Source organism: Chelonia mydas, chromosome 1, assembly GCF_015237465.2.
Source record: "Chelonia mydas isolate rCheMyd1 chromosome 1, rCheMyd1.pri.v2, whole genome shotgun sequence".
Lineage (NCBI taxonomy): Eukaryota > Metazoa > Chordata > Testudines > Cheloniidae > Chelonia > Chelonia mydas.
The window spans coordinates 331,213,338-331,228,695 of record NC_057849.1 but is presented as its reverse complement, the minus strand read 5'-3'; the positions used below and the strand labels follow the sequence as shown (position 1 = coordinate 331,228,695).

Here is a 15,358-nt window from a genome sequence, read left to right as displayed (position 1 = left end):
GTGAGAAGAACACATGTGCTGTGAACAAGGGTTGTTTTGTTCCCACCAGACTTGAGTGATGATTTCGTGGAGGTTCATAGCCAATCCGACACTCAGGTGAATGCAAAAATGTCCTGCAGTTCTTAATGACTGCAGATTCCACTACAAGTGAAAACTCTCTAGCTCTCCTTGAACACACTTACCGTACAAGGCATGCCATACATAGGTGACGGATTCTTTACTTACACTGGGAGTAAGTGGTTCCGGTCCCACTGACGCTGAACCTGTTGAGATGGAGTCTGTGAGTGACCACGTTCTTCTGTGGCTGGAAGAGGATGATGTGCACTTTGGGCGCGAACAAACAGCCCAGCACAACAAAGCCACTCAGACTGACAGAGATGCACATGGTCGTGGTCTGCACCTAGGAGAGAGTTATTGAAAAGTCAGTGCTGTTAAATGCCGGGCAGTGAGGCAGCATGTACCGCAAGTGAGAATGTGACCATGGTGGTCACCGTGGGAGCTACTTACTGCTAGCTGTTTGTTTTTAATTTCTATAGATTTCTTGGTACCAAATTCACAGCTGTTTTTTCAGAAGGTTTAGAAATGAATGTGGCTTCAGAAAGTACTAATGATATGACTGAAAGCCCTAAAAAAATCAGCTCTACCAATGCCTTCTGCAATTTAGGATATCAGACAGCACACCCCAGCATTCATGGCACAGTTTGTTACTGCATGCTGTAATGCAAATTGTTTATGTATTTCAGCATGCTAAACTCTGATCTGAATAGCACTGAGAGGCAGAAATGCAAAATTCCAGAACAGCCATAATACAGCAGTAGGAGGAAACATATCTCAGTCTTGCATCAACAGGGATCTAGCCTGAGTGATCCATTGACTTGTTCCACCTCTAATTCCCACGACCCGTGATTCCCAGTGATTTACCTAAGGCCTAGATGGTACCCTGCTGATCTGTACATAAGGGGCTGCCTGCTTCAGTATATGACAGCTAGCCTGGACACAAGAAGGCTAGTCAGATGCTCTGCAACAGTGCATCCCTGCTGCATTCCTGGACAAAGCAGAGCACTTTCCGTAAAGCCTGGGATCTATGTGTGGCAAAAGGCCTAGGACGGGACCAGATGAGGTCCTAAGAGATGGCTGTGCTATGCAGCGAATCCACTTGAGAGTTAATTCAGCCTAAGGCCTCAATCTGGATAAGTGACAAGCAACCCCTTGCATTCATGAAGAGGAGCACTGACTTCAGTGAGATTTTGAGCACGCATAAGGGCCGGCTCAAACAGGTCCGTTTGTGAGACTGGGTCTTAAAGCTACATTAATGTAGACACAATTTCTCTCTGCTGTGAAATCCCTTTGTGGGGGGGTCAGAAGATTCTGGAGGTAGCAACCAGTGGGCCAATCAATGCTTGTCCTTACAGCTTCATGGAGCCATTATCTAATCTTATCTATGTAACAACACTCATCATTGTGATAACTGGGTGCCAGTCCGCTGCCTCAGGTTCAGTTTAGTCTCTTTTCTTCAGAGCAGATTCCTCAATTAAAAGGTAGAATTACATGTTCTCAAACTCTATTACTTAATCTGGATTATTACACAAATAGGGCCAATTCTGCCTTCAGTTACATTCATGCCAAACTTATAGGTTAACACTGCTATGGGGCTCAACTCTCAAAATAAACTTTATAAGGGAAAAATGAGAGTAGGGAATGGCCTTTGTCATTATATGCAGTGTTGTTTTTGCCATGTTGGTCCCTAGCGAGAAAAGGTGGGGGAGGAAAGCGATATCTTTTATTGAACCAACTTCTGTTGGTGAGAGAAACAAGTTTAGGAGCTTACACACAGCTCTACTTCAGGTCCTTTCTTTGGCTGCTTTATCTCAGTCCTGCTAAGGGACCCTGACCAACAACCGTTTGTATCCATGCGGAGGATCTTTCTTTCTTTCTTTCCCTTTCCTTGTCGTCGTCTTCATCATTACATGTATTCACAGAGCACCAAGCAGATGGTCTGTATAATTAATAGAATAACCCCTTACAAAAAGTGCTTACTTCAAGCTTTGCTCAGTGCATGGTACTCAGATGTCACATGGGGGTGGGGAGAACCATTTAGGAACCTGAATGGACACAGAGAGAACATGAACACCCTGCCACATTTCCATTCATTCCTCTTTCCTTGCTTTCTACTGGCCCGAGCCAAAGCCCACTAAAGTCAGTGGCAAGACTTCCATTGATTTTAATGCAGTTTGGATCAGAACTTAAGTGAGAAACTACCATATACCTCTTTTCATGAGAGCACAGTAAACTGAGTGCTAGGACAATTTAACATCTGACTGTCTTAGAACTTATCTAACCCCCAGACTTTTCCCCTCTGGCACATCTCTTACTGTTGCATCCCCTAAGACTAGGCTAAGATGAATCTTCAGCTGAAAAAAACTAAATACATTAATTGCTCTCACTGGTGCAAATTTGTGAGTGATTATTTAATAACATCAGGTCCTACTGTTTCATTGATTCTGAAGTAGGACTACCCGCTGAAGTCAAAGTGGAACTTTGTAAAAATCAATGGTGTGAAATAGCCCTTTTCCCTCTAACATAGGAAAGGGCAGTTTGTTTCTTCCCATAGTATTTGTATGAATTAACTGGGTGAATTCTACATTTTATTTCATTTTCAGTTTTTAAAATGCACCCAAATCTCTGCATACGTTTCCCAGTAGCCTCCCATATTTTCACCCTTATTCATGCATCTGAAACCAGTTTCAAATATAATAATAAAAGCTCAATCCAGTCACCATTCACTTATTCATTGTTGTTGTTATGTCTCCTGGGTTTTTTTTTGTACCAACTTCCCAAATAATAGCTCCAGAGAGTGACCCCACCAGCATTGTTTTACAGGAGAATGGAATGAGTAGGTTACCGTTCGATTATAGATAACAAAAGCATCACTTATTATATATAAAATTTTAGTCCATTTAGTAGGATCAGTGGCTGGAATTTAAGTGAGATTAACAGTGTTCAGACACCCAGAGTGGGAGCTGCCAAAGCACCTACATGAGAGTTCCATTCACTTCAGTCCTTCCTTTCCTGAACTTAAGTCAATGAGACGTGCGCTCCTGACTAACTTCAGGTGCTTTAGGAAATCCCACTGCCAAAACCTAGTTCAATTCAATGGAGGTTTTGCACCCAAATCCCCAGGGTTCCTTTCAAATCTCAGCAATAGATAACAGAGTTGGAAAATATCACTTAAGTCATCTAGTTTTATCCCAATCACGCTATAGGACTAGTCTTTCTAGCATACCCACTAATGTCTCATTTTTATCTGTCCCCACCCATTGAACACTGTGTCCACCTCACTACCCAATTGCTTTTAGTGTTAAGAACTTTTCCCCAATGCCTATCTTTTCCTTCATTGGCTGCATGCCATTTCTCCTTGTCCTAACTTCTTGCGAGACTAAATAATCCCTTTCTTGTTACCTTGAAGTTATTTATAGACTAATCATGTCTCCCTGGGTTCTCTTGTCTAGACTAGACACATTTAGCTCTCTTCGTTTCACTCCGTGTGACTTTTGTTATCCATCCTTGTACTGTCTCTAGTCTTTCTGTACCTTTCCTAGGCTAAGGAAACTGGAACTACACATAATATTCTTGGTCTGGCCCCATCAAGCCTGAGTAGAGTGCAGACAGTTGAAAATTTTTTGACTACACTTCCTATTGAAAAATGCTGTTTTGTCAAAAACAAAATGTTTTGTGGAAACATGTTTTTCATGGGAAGGTTATACAGGTCCAGGAGGGAATCTCTAGAGAGAGATAAAAGACCCAACCCCAGAATAGCTAATAGCCTAGTGGTTAGAGTACTCACATAGGATTATGGGAGACCCAGATTTAAGCCTCTGATTTGGAATACGGACTTGAACTGGGGTCATCCACATTCTTGATGACTACTCTCACCACCAGGCTATTGGCTTTTAGGGGGTGTGTCTTTCTCTAAAAAGTTCAAAAGGTCTAATTTCATTCCACGTTTCATTGGAATGAAACCACGTTTTGAAATGAAACAATTGTTCCCTGGCCAACCCTAATGTAGAACAATGCTATTAACTCCCCTGTTATCTCCGTGACATATACCACCAATTAGATCTGGACAAAAAATGTTGGTGAAATAGCTTGTTTGCCAAAAAATGCAGTTTCAGGGCAACCAAAACTATGAGTGAATGCACATCGAATCTGGCAAATAGTTTTGGCCGAATAAATGTGAAAAAGTTCATATTAACCATTTCAACTATTTTTGAAACAAAATGTTTTGACTTTTCATTTCCAGTGACATTTTGTTTAGAACTGCTGCTAGATTTGTTTTGTTTTTTTAAAAAAAACTTAAAGGATAACAAACATCTGAAAATATAAACAAAACTGAAAAAAATATCATTTAGCCAAGCCAAAATGTTTTGTTTAACCTGAAATTCTTTTTCTGGATTTTTTGGATCAGCCACTGAATAAAAAAAAAAAGAAGAACATTTGTTCAACTCGACTGCCAATGACAGTCTTGTCTTTTAGTTAAGAACATAAGAACGGCCATACTGGGTCAGACCAAAGGTTCATCTAGCCCAGTATTCTGTCTTCTAACAGTGGCCAACGCCACGTGCTTCAGAGGGAATGAACAGAACAGGTAATCATCAAGTGATCCATCCCCGGTCACCCATTTCCAGCTTCTGACAAACAGAAGCTAGGGACAACAACCCTGCCCTATCCTCCATGAGTTTATCTAGTTCTTTTTTGAACTCTTTCATAGTCTTGACCTTCACACCATCCTCTGGCAAAGTTAATTTTATAAAATTGACAGAAAGGTGAATGAATACAATGAAACTTGGTGTAAGGACCATGTACCACAGCTACCTCCCTCATTTTAGTAATCCTGAGGTTTACTGTACAGTTTGGTTAAGCTTTTAGTTAAAATTCACCTTTATTAGATAACTGTTTTCTGAACCCTTGGTCTGACCTATTGCAACTGTGACTATCCATAGTAATATACCAGTGCATGAATATTTTACCCATGTGCTTCTGCCTCCATCAGCCAGACCTACTGTTTAGTGTAAAAACATTCTCTGAACAACCATAGTTCAAAGCAAGTCCATCATCTGCTTAGAAGTAAAGTAACATTTTCATATAAAGCAATCAGCTGATGTGTCTTATGCTTAGCAGGGCATTAACAATGAAAAGGGAATGTATGCAAGGGGCACTGGAGAGCACAAAAGTGAAAGACGTTTTTAGGAAATGCCAGGTTCCTGCTAAGTTGATGCACACAGTTTATAGAAACAAATGTCCAAAGACTTACTCTGTAGTCACTAGATGTCACATAAAATATGGGGAGGAAGGCCAGCCAAATGATGCACGTTGTGTACATTGTGAAACCGATAAACTTGGCTTCGTTGAAGTTCTCTGGGCACTTCCTTGTTTTGAAGGCATATACAGTGCATAAGACTACAAGGATTACATCGTATGTTAAGGAGATTAACATACTCGAATCTTTGACATTGCATTTCAATATGACAGTCTCCCTTTTCTCAGGAAGAGTATACCGTCTGGTGCCCGGGGACTCCACTATGAGCCACACACACACCACCACGATCTGTACCAAGATGAGGCTCAGGCAGATGAAGACCTGAGAGCTGGGGCTGATGAATTTAGGCCGTTGAGCACCATTCTTCACACCGTTAAATATTCTGGCTATGCAGTTTGTCTTTGTCAGGAGGGCGGCATAGCAAACTGAAAAGGAACTTCCCAGCCCCAGACGGCGTAAGGTGCAGATGGCCGGAGAAGGCTTGGCTATGAAGAAGAATGTCATGCTATAAGACAGGAAGACCCCGAAGAGTAATATGTAACACAGTTCACGGCCGGAAGCTTTGACCAGGGGAGTGTTGTTGTGCTTGATAAAGACTGCCACGACCATGAAGGTACAAATAAAACCCAGACATGCAATAGTAACGGGGCCTATTGCCCAGGCATCTTCCCACTTGACATAGTCTTCTGGTAGGTCATAGCAGCCAGTCAGGTCGGCAGTGGGCCACTGCCCAAGTCTGCAGTCTGCACAGGTAAATTCATCAGCCAAGTATTCAAAGGGCTCGCAGGCAATGCAGATCCAACAGCAGACATCTCCTGGCTGCATGTTCTTCATTTCATTAGGAGCGCAGGGGTCGCTACACTGGGAAGTGGGGACAGAGCTTCTGGACCAGTGAATTGAGTCTATGTCCAGTGACAAGATTTCTGCCCAGTGACCAACCTTCAGGTAGGAATATCTGCCTCCGGCGTACTGGAAATTGAACACGTTGTATCGGCCTAGCCCATCTCCATAGGTGTCAAATTTGACCACGCTGTCCGCAGCATTGGGAGGGTTAAATGGAGCTGTCAAAAACAGAAAGAGAGGAAATGAACAGAGCGACTCTAAGCATTTTTCTTTCTTTTGGCAGGCATGTCTATCTAGCAAGACACTGTCAGTTTTTTAGACCATCTAGAGCGAGTGAGGTATTTTGATCCCAAACATCAATTATGAAATTTTCTTATTGGTAGAAGCACCTGTTCAAGGAACAGCTGTGTTATGAATGACCAAAAGATCAAGGTCAGGTCTGAGACTTTACTGCAAATCTAAGGGAAGCAAGCTTTCCAATAGCAAAGAGCATGCATTTGAAATCCTAATGGTCTAAATATTGTTTTTCAAATTTGGTCTTGCTGTGGAGGTCACCTGTGAAAAGATTTCTCTATTACAAAGTGGCATCCCATGCTAAAGCTATGCACATGGGCCAAATTTCAAAATTATACATGTCCCGACTATATGGAATGCACTGCAGAGCACTTCGTATGAGATAAATCCTTTCAAGGGTCTCCTCCTTTTCGAATACCTCCATTTCCCACTGTTTTCGTTTCAAAGTATTTCATTCTACAGACTGTCAAGAACATCTCCGCAGATCATTGGTAGCATGTGGACTAAGCCACTGGACTAGGAGCAGTTCACCTCTGACCACTCTTTCAAATGCACATTCTAAATATATACAGAGTCAGCCTGGAGCCCTCCCCACACTGTGAAGGATGGAAAAATGTAGCATTTATCATCTGTAAGGCCCTTTCCCCCAGATTTACAAAGACATCTCCTATTTGACCTATGTGCTAGATATTAATGAGCTCTATAAAGGCTCTATCAAAATGTACAATGGCTCAAATCCTCAGCTGGTGTAAAACTGGCATAGCTCTGTGAAGCCACTGGAGCTATGACCATTTACACTGGCTGAAGATCTGGTTCAATACTTTTTTAAAGTTTGCTAGGCTCCTACTAACTTACAAGAATGAACTCATTTGACAAAGCTCATATTTAACTTTGCACTGAATATGCCATTCCTTGGATGGACAAACTAGAGATTGTATCCTGCTACTTCCCTGTTTAAAAATATGCATTTCACTGATCTACATATTTTCTGAATTTTTCCTCTTGGACCCAGCTGAATTAAAAAATACATTGAACATGGACAGCAACTGCTTGGATATCACACATTCTACATCCTCCGTTGTTACTGGTGCAAATGCTTCAGAGGTAAGTCATGCTCCTAGCTGGTTTTTCCAAAGGTGGGTTTCTAGTAACCTTAGAGGTAAAGCATAATAGCCTCCACCTTTATCCCCTATTCAATTGCATGCTGATACCTTCCCTCCCACCACAAGGGTATCGTCCCACATTCGTTGCATGAAGATACAAGAGGAGAGCTCCCTTGTAGCCTGTGACTATAAGACGACCATCAAATAGCATGAGAAATTTTAGCACCTGGAAAGGAAGTTGCTAGACTAATGCACGCTATTTTAAATCCTGCATATGCCTGGAAAAGTTATGTCAGGAGAGAGGAGGAAGAAGGGAAAGGGAACTTTCCCCAAACCATTCAAACCCCTCCGATATCCCCATTGTATATGCAATCCTGAACCTTCGCATTGTCTCTTGTCGTTCAGGAAAGGGGATCATTGTTGGCAAGAGCTCAGTGTTATTCAATGGAATTCACCCTGCAGGTTAGAAGGCATTTTAAAGGATCCTCTTGGTAAGAAGCAGTTTGGATCTTGACAGTGTAAAATGAAGCCAAAGAGAGGATTTATTTGGAACGATCTGATTGAGAGGATGATATTGAAGTAATTATAAATTCCATAACAATTTCCTGCCATGCTTTTGTATCTTATTATTATTGCATCCTAAACAGTTAGGAATCCATCATACTTTGCTGGACTATATTGATTTTGTTACAGTTCTTTGTTAAGCTGCCTGGCATGCGCTGCTGTGGTCCAATGCCGTGCTTGGGGAATGGATAAAAAACTCATGAACTGGAACTGTGACCTTCTGTGGGGAATCAATATTGTAGCACTTTGGACTGTTAAAGCTCTGGAGCGTTTTGGTTTTTTCCACAAGCTGCGGTTCGCAAAGGGAATGAAGAATTATTAAAAATGTAAGAGGAAATGGCAATTACAAGCTGATTTATTGTACCTCTCTCGCTGCAGCACAAAAGGTGAACAGCATCATTGGCAGGAAGTGAACGCGTATTTACTGCTGGTGGGCAATAAAAGATTTCTCTGCTGGTGTGTCTGGTGATGGAAGTGGTTCCCCTGCCCTTGCTAGAATAAATCTCCCCTTCCCTTCCCCCCTCATCTCACGTTGCGGTTGGTTAATAGCTTTTATTCTGTCAAACTCTTATTTACATAAGCAAAGCCCTTTAGTTAAGGATGTAATTTCCCCCTCCAGTTTACAATCCATTTCCTTTGGATTTCTAAAAGCATTCACGGCCAAATTGTGTCTCCTTTAGCTGACGGCTGCCTCTTGGCTGATACCCTGGGGACTAAAGATACAGAGCTAAAAGCATGAGCTAAAGCCTTGTGGCTGTGGGATGGCCCTGAGGGGCAGGGGGAACTTTCAAACACACAAATCTATCTAATATCTAAGTCCGCAGCTCCTCCCATTGGTTTCACAGGATGGACCGTGACATTAGGCAAATCTCAAAGCAAAGAAGTGGTGCATAAACTGCACCTGCCTAGGAGCAGCCCTAGAAGGCACTGACACACAGGTACCCTCTTCCCTTACTTGCACTGAGGAGGGGTAGGGAAATAGTAATTTACTGCTGAGTTACGCCAGCTGCAAATTAGTCAGCTGTGCTGGGGGTTGGAGCCGAAGCTTCACCCATTGCTGTCTCGTCCCAGCCCACTTCCCACCCATCTGCTTCAGCATGTAGCTCAGCTTTCGCTTGTGAGGCTACTCTCCAGGCCTGGGTAGTCTGGGTAGCAGTGGTGTAAGGGGAATACTTATTCCCCCGTGTGGGTGGCACAATCTAGCCCAATGAGACTCCTGGCAGAGCAAAGCACTCCACTGCATTAAGGCACCAGATACTTCCCTGGAACAGCCAGGCCTCCCTGAAATGACAATCTCCATGAAACAAGTAGCAAACTCCCAATACAGGACAACGAGAGGGAAGATTAAATCAGTCCCTCTCCCCGCTCCCTCAGCCAGAAGCACCGTTAATATAAAACCATAATGCAGCACTTAATAGCACTTCAGCAACGTGCTGTCATCGCCACTGTCTCATTTCATTATTCGTAGCACGTATGGAGATTGTGGAAACTGTTAGCACCCGCTTAATTTTGACAGTTTATTCACTGGGCAGCAGTGGGTCAAATCCTGTGAGGTGCTGAGCTACTGGAACTAGAGATGCGCAGCTAGAATCAGGGGCTGGAACCGGCCAAGCACTTAGTGGTGTGCTCAACTCCAAGCATGCGGCTTCATGGGGCTGCACGTGTGCTTATGGTTAGGTACGTGCTCAAGTGCTTGGCTGATTGAGGGCCAGAGTTCTTGGCATCCTGCAGTAGTAAACCCCAGCACTGCAACCTGGTTAACAAAGGTGATCATCAATATTAAAAATAGTACCTTTTACATATGGATATAAATATTGGCACTCAGGCATGGCCTTAGACAGCCTTGCACACTGGTTGCAGAGAGCTACAGAAAGTAAGACCCCCTATTCTATGTGTAAGGGGACTGTTGCCCCCTTACTAACATTCAGTGGGGGTGTTTTAGTTGCTAGTTCCCAGTACTAAAAGGGGGAAGGGTCAATGGGGAATCAGGACCCTGAGACTGCCAGTCCCTAGGAGCAATGGGGAGAGGCCAGTGCTCCAGGTCCGAATGACAGGGTGCGCAGGCTAATCAGGGAGTCAGGAGGCCAGGGAGGTCCTGTCCTCTGTGTGAGCTGGATTTGCCTGAGTCAGACAGAGTGGGACCAAGCTAAGGAGATAGCAGGGGCCCAAGCTGAGCTTGGGAGCAGAGCTGTGCCAGATCCAGAGGGACCAGAAAAGCAGCCCAGAGAGAGCAGACCCTGTGCTGGGAGCAGAGCTGCAGCAACCAGACCCACAGGGGCCAGAAAAGCAGCCCACGAAGCAGGTCAGTGCTGGGAGCAGCGTCACAGAAGCAGCCTGCAGAGCAGACTTGCCCTGGGTGGAGAGCTGTAGCAACCAGAGCCAGAGGGGCCAGAGAAGCAGCCCAGGGAGCTGGAGGCAGAGCAGCAGCCGTGCTGAGGAAGAGTGGAGCTGGGGCCGGAGCAGTCCAGAGCTGGGTGTCATGAGCAGCTGGGGAGAGCGAGGGGGGACCCTGGGCAGTGGGCCCAGCACAGGGAGACGCCTCAGCCAGGAGGCTCTGCAGGCCAGACTCGGAGGGGGATTGGTAACCCCGACAGGGAGGGGGCAACCCTGGGAAGAAGGGCCCTGCCACCTAGAGCCTGAGAGCGTGTGGCCACCACCAGAGCGAGTGTCCGACCCACAGCATCCCTACAGCACAGCCAGAGCCTGAGAAGGAGGCCTGGGACTTACAAGGAAGAGACTGAACTGCCCTGACATTCCAGAGACACTGTTTGTGATGTTCCCTGCCACAGAGCAGGGCAATGTGTTTCCTTTAACCTTTCCCATTTTTCCTTTTCTTTTTAAAATTAATTGTTGATTAAATAACTTGCATTTGCTTTAAATTGTATGTAACGATCAGTGGGTCAGAGAAGTGCCCAGTGCAGAGAGAGTACCCTGGAGTGGGGACACCCTAGCCCCTGTCTTAGGTGACCATAGCAGGGTTGGGGGTCAAGCCCCCAGGAATCCTGGGCCCAGCCTTGTTGGGGTTACGAGGACTTTGCCAGACAGGAGAGTGGAAGGGGAGTCCTCAAGGGCAGGGAGGCCTCTGGGTAAAGGAAGTGGGAGTGAGGACTCGGATCCCTTTGCTAGCCCATTTCACCTGGGTAGTGCAGAAGCTAGGAAAGTTCCCCACAATAACGGGACTTACATATGCACAGTTACACATGTGCTTAACTTTAAGCATTCAAGTGGTTGACTGCAATGAAGCATGTGCAAAAATGTTTGCAGGATAGGGGTCCAAGTTTGTAAAGACAATTAGTCTTACAATTAAAGTGATCGACTCAAGGAACTCATCTAGGGTGACCAGATGTCCCAATTTTATAGGGACAGTCCCGATATTCAGGGATTTCTCATATAGATGCCTATTACCCCCCATCCTCTGTCCTGATTTTTCTCACTTGCTCGCTGGTCAACCTAAACTCATCTATTTAGATTAACAAAGAGAAGATTAATGGGTGACTTGATTATAGGCTAGAAGTACCTACATAGGGAACAAATATGTAATAATGGGCTCTTCAGTCTAGCTGAGAAAGGTATAACACGATCCAATAGCTGGAAGCTGAAGCTAAACAAATTCAGACTGGACATAAGGCGTAATTTTTTAATAGTGAGTAACTAATCACAGGAACAATTTACCAAGGGTCATGAGGGATTCTCCATCACTGACATTTTTAAATCAAGATTGGATGTTTTTCTACAAGATCTGCTCTAGGATTTATTTTGGGGAAGTTCTCTGGTGTGTGTTATGCAAGCAGTCAGACTAGATGAGCACACTGGTCCCTTCTTGCCTTGGAATCTATGAATTACAGCTGTCTTTCTGCCCATGCACATACAGACAGATGCTTGCATTTTTGGTGGCATTTGATAGATAAAAATAAATTACAATGCTTGTGTGAGGGTTGAGAGACTTTAAATCCTTTGGATAAGGAGGCTGAAATCATTTGACCAAACGGGGATTGATTAAACTAGAATATGAGGAACCAAAGAATGCAAATGAAACCCTTTGATGGTAGTAATTAATGTAGTTGTTGATTATATATAAAATTACAGAAGCATTTTTCACTTGGTATTTATCAACATAATGTAGCTGATGTAGCAATGTACATCTGAAGGTATACCAGAGAAGCTGACTTCATATTACTGAAAAAAACCCACCACACTGAAGACAAGAATCCATAATGATAATAAAATAGAAGTTTAGTCTATAGAATAAAAGGAATAATTTCTAAATGACAGCGGTGAGTTTCCCAGAAAGGAAATCCCAGACCAACTGATGAGTCACTCAGCGAGGATTTTATTCTTCTTTATTTTCCCAGTTTCAATTTTAAAATTAATTTGGGCAGTTAATTTGGGGATTTAAGTCACAATCTTTAAAACAGCTATTTATAAAGGTATTAGCTCAGTTAACTAATCTCTCCTGTCTCTTGGAAGGTAATAAAAAAAGAAGATCTTTGCAGCAGTATTCCTGAATTCATCCTTACCTGGCATTTTGTGTGCCTGTGACAGCGGACACTCACCTCTTGTGAGCACCTCCTGTCGGTTGGGTGTGAACCTGCACATTCAGTCTGTCTGCTCCTGTTGCCCCCTGTCGGCTGTTTACCTCATCAGGTGGGTGTTTAGCGCTCAGCCCTCTGGCTAAGTCACCCAGAGTCTAAACGCATGAAGGAAGCCTTTCCAGGGTATAAGGTCCAGCAGGGCCTGTCCCTGTGCCTTTGTTGATGTCTTTAGCCTTGTCTTTGGGCTCAGTTTTCAGCCCCTTCTGGGTTAGCTCTAAGTCTGTGCCTGTCCTGGTATAGAGCAGTGAACCCAGGGCTTTCTTCCTGGAGACTTTGTCCTCAGCGGTTCTCTGATGTCCTGTTTAAATTCTAGCCTCTTTTTTGGGCTTTTAGTACTGAGTCTTATCCCCTTCTCAGGGCTTAGGCCACTTCCCCAGTGGTCCGTGGGGGGACTTGGCCCACCCACTACTCTGGGCCCCAACCCAGGGACGCTACAAATAGCAGCCATATGCTGCTTCCTTTAATAACTACTGCTGCTATTCTCTGGGCCAGTTCCCACATAGCCCCTTCCTCTTCACCTTTATCTCAGGGTTCTTTGTCTGGTCCCAGCCTGCACCGGGTCTCTCCCAGGCCTCCTCGCCTGGAGAGTTTCACAGCCTTCCTCACCCATTTGATCCCAGCCAACAAATGATCTGCTCAGGCCCTTCATCTCCTTTTAACTGAGCCAGCTGGGTTCTGATTGGCTGCTTCCCCTTAGCTTTTTGAGGCAGTTTTGGAGGACCAACTTTCATTGCTCCTTTCTGGGGGGCAGGGTGTGGTAAGACCACAAGACCTCCAGCAGGGGGCCTCAAAGGGCCCAGTATACTTCGTCACAGTGCCCAATTACACCTATGCAAAGAGGGTTAGCTAAAGTAAAATCTGTAAACCAAAAAAACAATATATAAGTTAAAGGTTTCAGAGTAAATTTAAAGTCACTTAAAGGTATTACCCAATTCTGCCTAGTGCCCAGTTACAGAGCAAACCCCACCAGACTAAAAATAGAGGTAGGATACCAGTAACATATTTCAGAAGGGAAGAGCCGCCCAGTTTATTGCACAGGTTGTAGAAGGTACATCTCCTAGCCTTGTGGCCCATTGATGCATTTATGTGTTTGGTGCAAACAGCTCATGGCCTGGGAGCCTAGCACAGGTCCAGAATTGTTGAATTGGTGGAGCTGAGAGAAATGGGTTTATAGAGACTGCCCATAGGTACAGCATAGACCCTCCTTAGAACAGGCTGCATTGATGGGAAAGCCAGTTGAGAAAGCCTGGCTCAGGATGGGAGGGGCCAATGTGGAATTGACAGACAAACTCCTTCAGATGGAACTCACATGCCCACATAGGAGTCAAATCAGACACCAAGGAGGTTGCTCCAGGAGATGGAGGTTACAGCTGGGAGACACAGAGAGGCTGTGGTGATAGGAATCCGAACAGCAGAAATATTGGTAGCTGAGTATGCGGTGACTGTGAGAATAATTTGGTGACATGCTTTCTGGGTGCCAGATCTCACAAGATGTTTAAACAAACGTCTAGTGAGTGTTGTGGAGGAGCCTGCAGTCATGGAACTGATGGTACACAGTAGGTACCCATGATGCAGGGAGGTGCAGGAGAGAAGTCCTACTAGTGGAATGTACATTACTGGGGAAAAGGTTAAGTTAAAGACTGGTGTGGTAGTTCTCTCTGAAATGCCTCCAGGTCCACACATGGGGCCAGCTAGATGGAGAAACTGCAGGATCTCACTGCATATATGAGAGGAGAGTGAAAGAGAGGTTTCAATATATTAGGTACTGGGAAACTCTTATGGGAAAGGTGAACCTATAGAATAGAGATGAGCTTCATTTTGAGCAGACGGGAAGCAGGCTGTTAGATATGGTTTTATGCGTAGGCAGTTACCTCTTTGGTCAGGGATGGATTCTGCAGAATACCTAGCAGGTGTTTGGCACAGTGCTTAATGTATAAATGTCACTTTAGAGAAAATAACACTTTTAGCAGCTGAGTGTTCGTGGAAATAACAGCAGATATGCCTAAATCTGAGAAGATACAGTGTCTTAAATAAAAAAAAAAATCTGTTCTGTGCTTGCAGTATGTAATCTTCCAAAACAAGGTGCAGATTAGAGACAGAGCTCAGTAGCACAGAGACAGCTCATTAATGACATGCCTTGACAAAAGCGTTGCATATCCTCAGCCCTGCTGTTTCCTAAGCCTTGATTTCATGCGGTTCAGAAACAAATGTAGGAATGCGTATTGTGCATCCTAGAGCTACCTTCCTCAGTAGCCTGCTGGCCCCACAGCCCTGTGGTAAGTGGTACCTCATGAAGCTAATGTGGAAATGAAAAGGTAAAGAACCGATTAGATCTATGAAACGCTGAAGTTTCCTGGAAAGTTATGTAAAACCCCTTTAGTCACACTAGATGGCGCTAGGAAAACTACCAATAGCGGATGTAAGTGTGGAAAAGAAGACATTTATGCAAGTAGATAATATGAAAATTGTACTTTCTATTAACCCCTTTCGCCCCGTTTCAGGGGCATATTCATTGTCTTGGCAAGGCCTTATAAGGAAGATCCTTGATAATACAACAAGACACATGGTGCCTGGGGCTCATGGGCTCCTCTTACAACGTATCCTGCATGACTCAAGGAGTTAATTTAGCTTTTCATTCTATTTGA

General features: G+C 44.2%; 1 protein-coding gene across 3 annotated transcripts in view; it reads right to left on the bottom strand.

Moving 5' to 3' along the window:
• The window catches only part of GRM3 (glutamate metabotropic receptor 3), a 146,522-nt gene that overhangs the window by 8,126 nt on the left and 123,038 nt on the right, over window positions 1-15,358 (bottom strand). For all 3 annotated transcript variants that reach the window (XM_037889265.2, XM_043552550.1, XM_043552545.1), the window contains exons 4-5: window positions 5,312-6,378; window positions 226-400 (exon numbers count right to left, since the gene is read on the bottom strand). In XM_037889265.2, coding sequence (XP_037745193.1) covers window positions 226-400; window positions 5,312-6,378 — 1,242 coding nt within the window. The remainder of the gene's footprint in view (window positions 1-225; window positions 401-5,311; window positions 6,379-15,358) is intronic.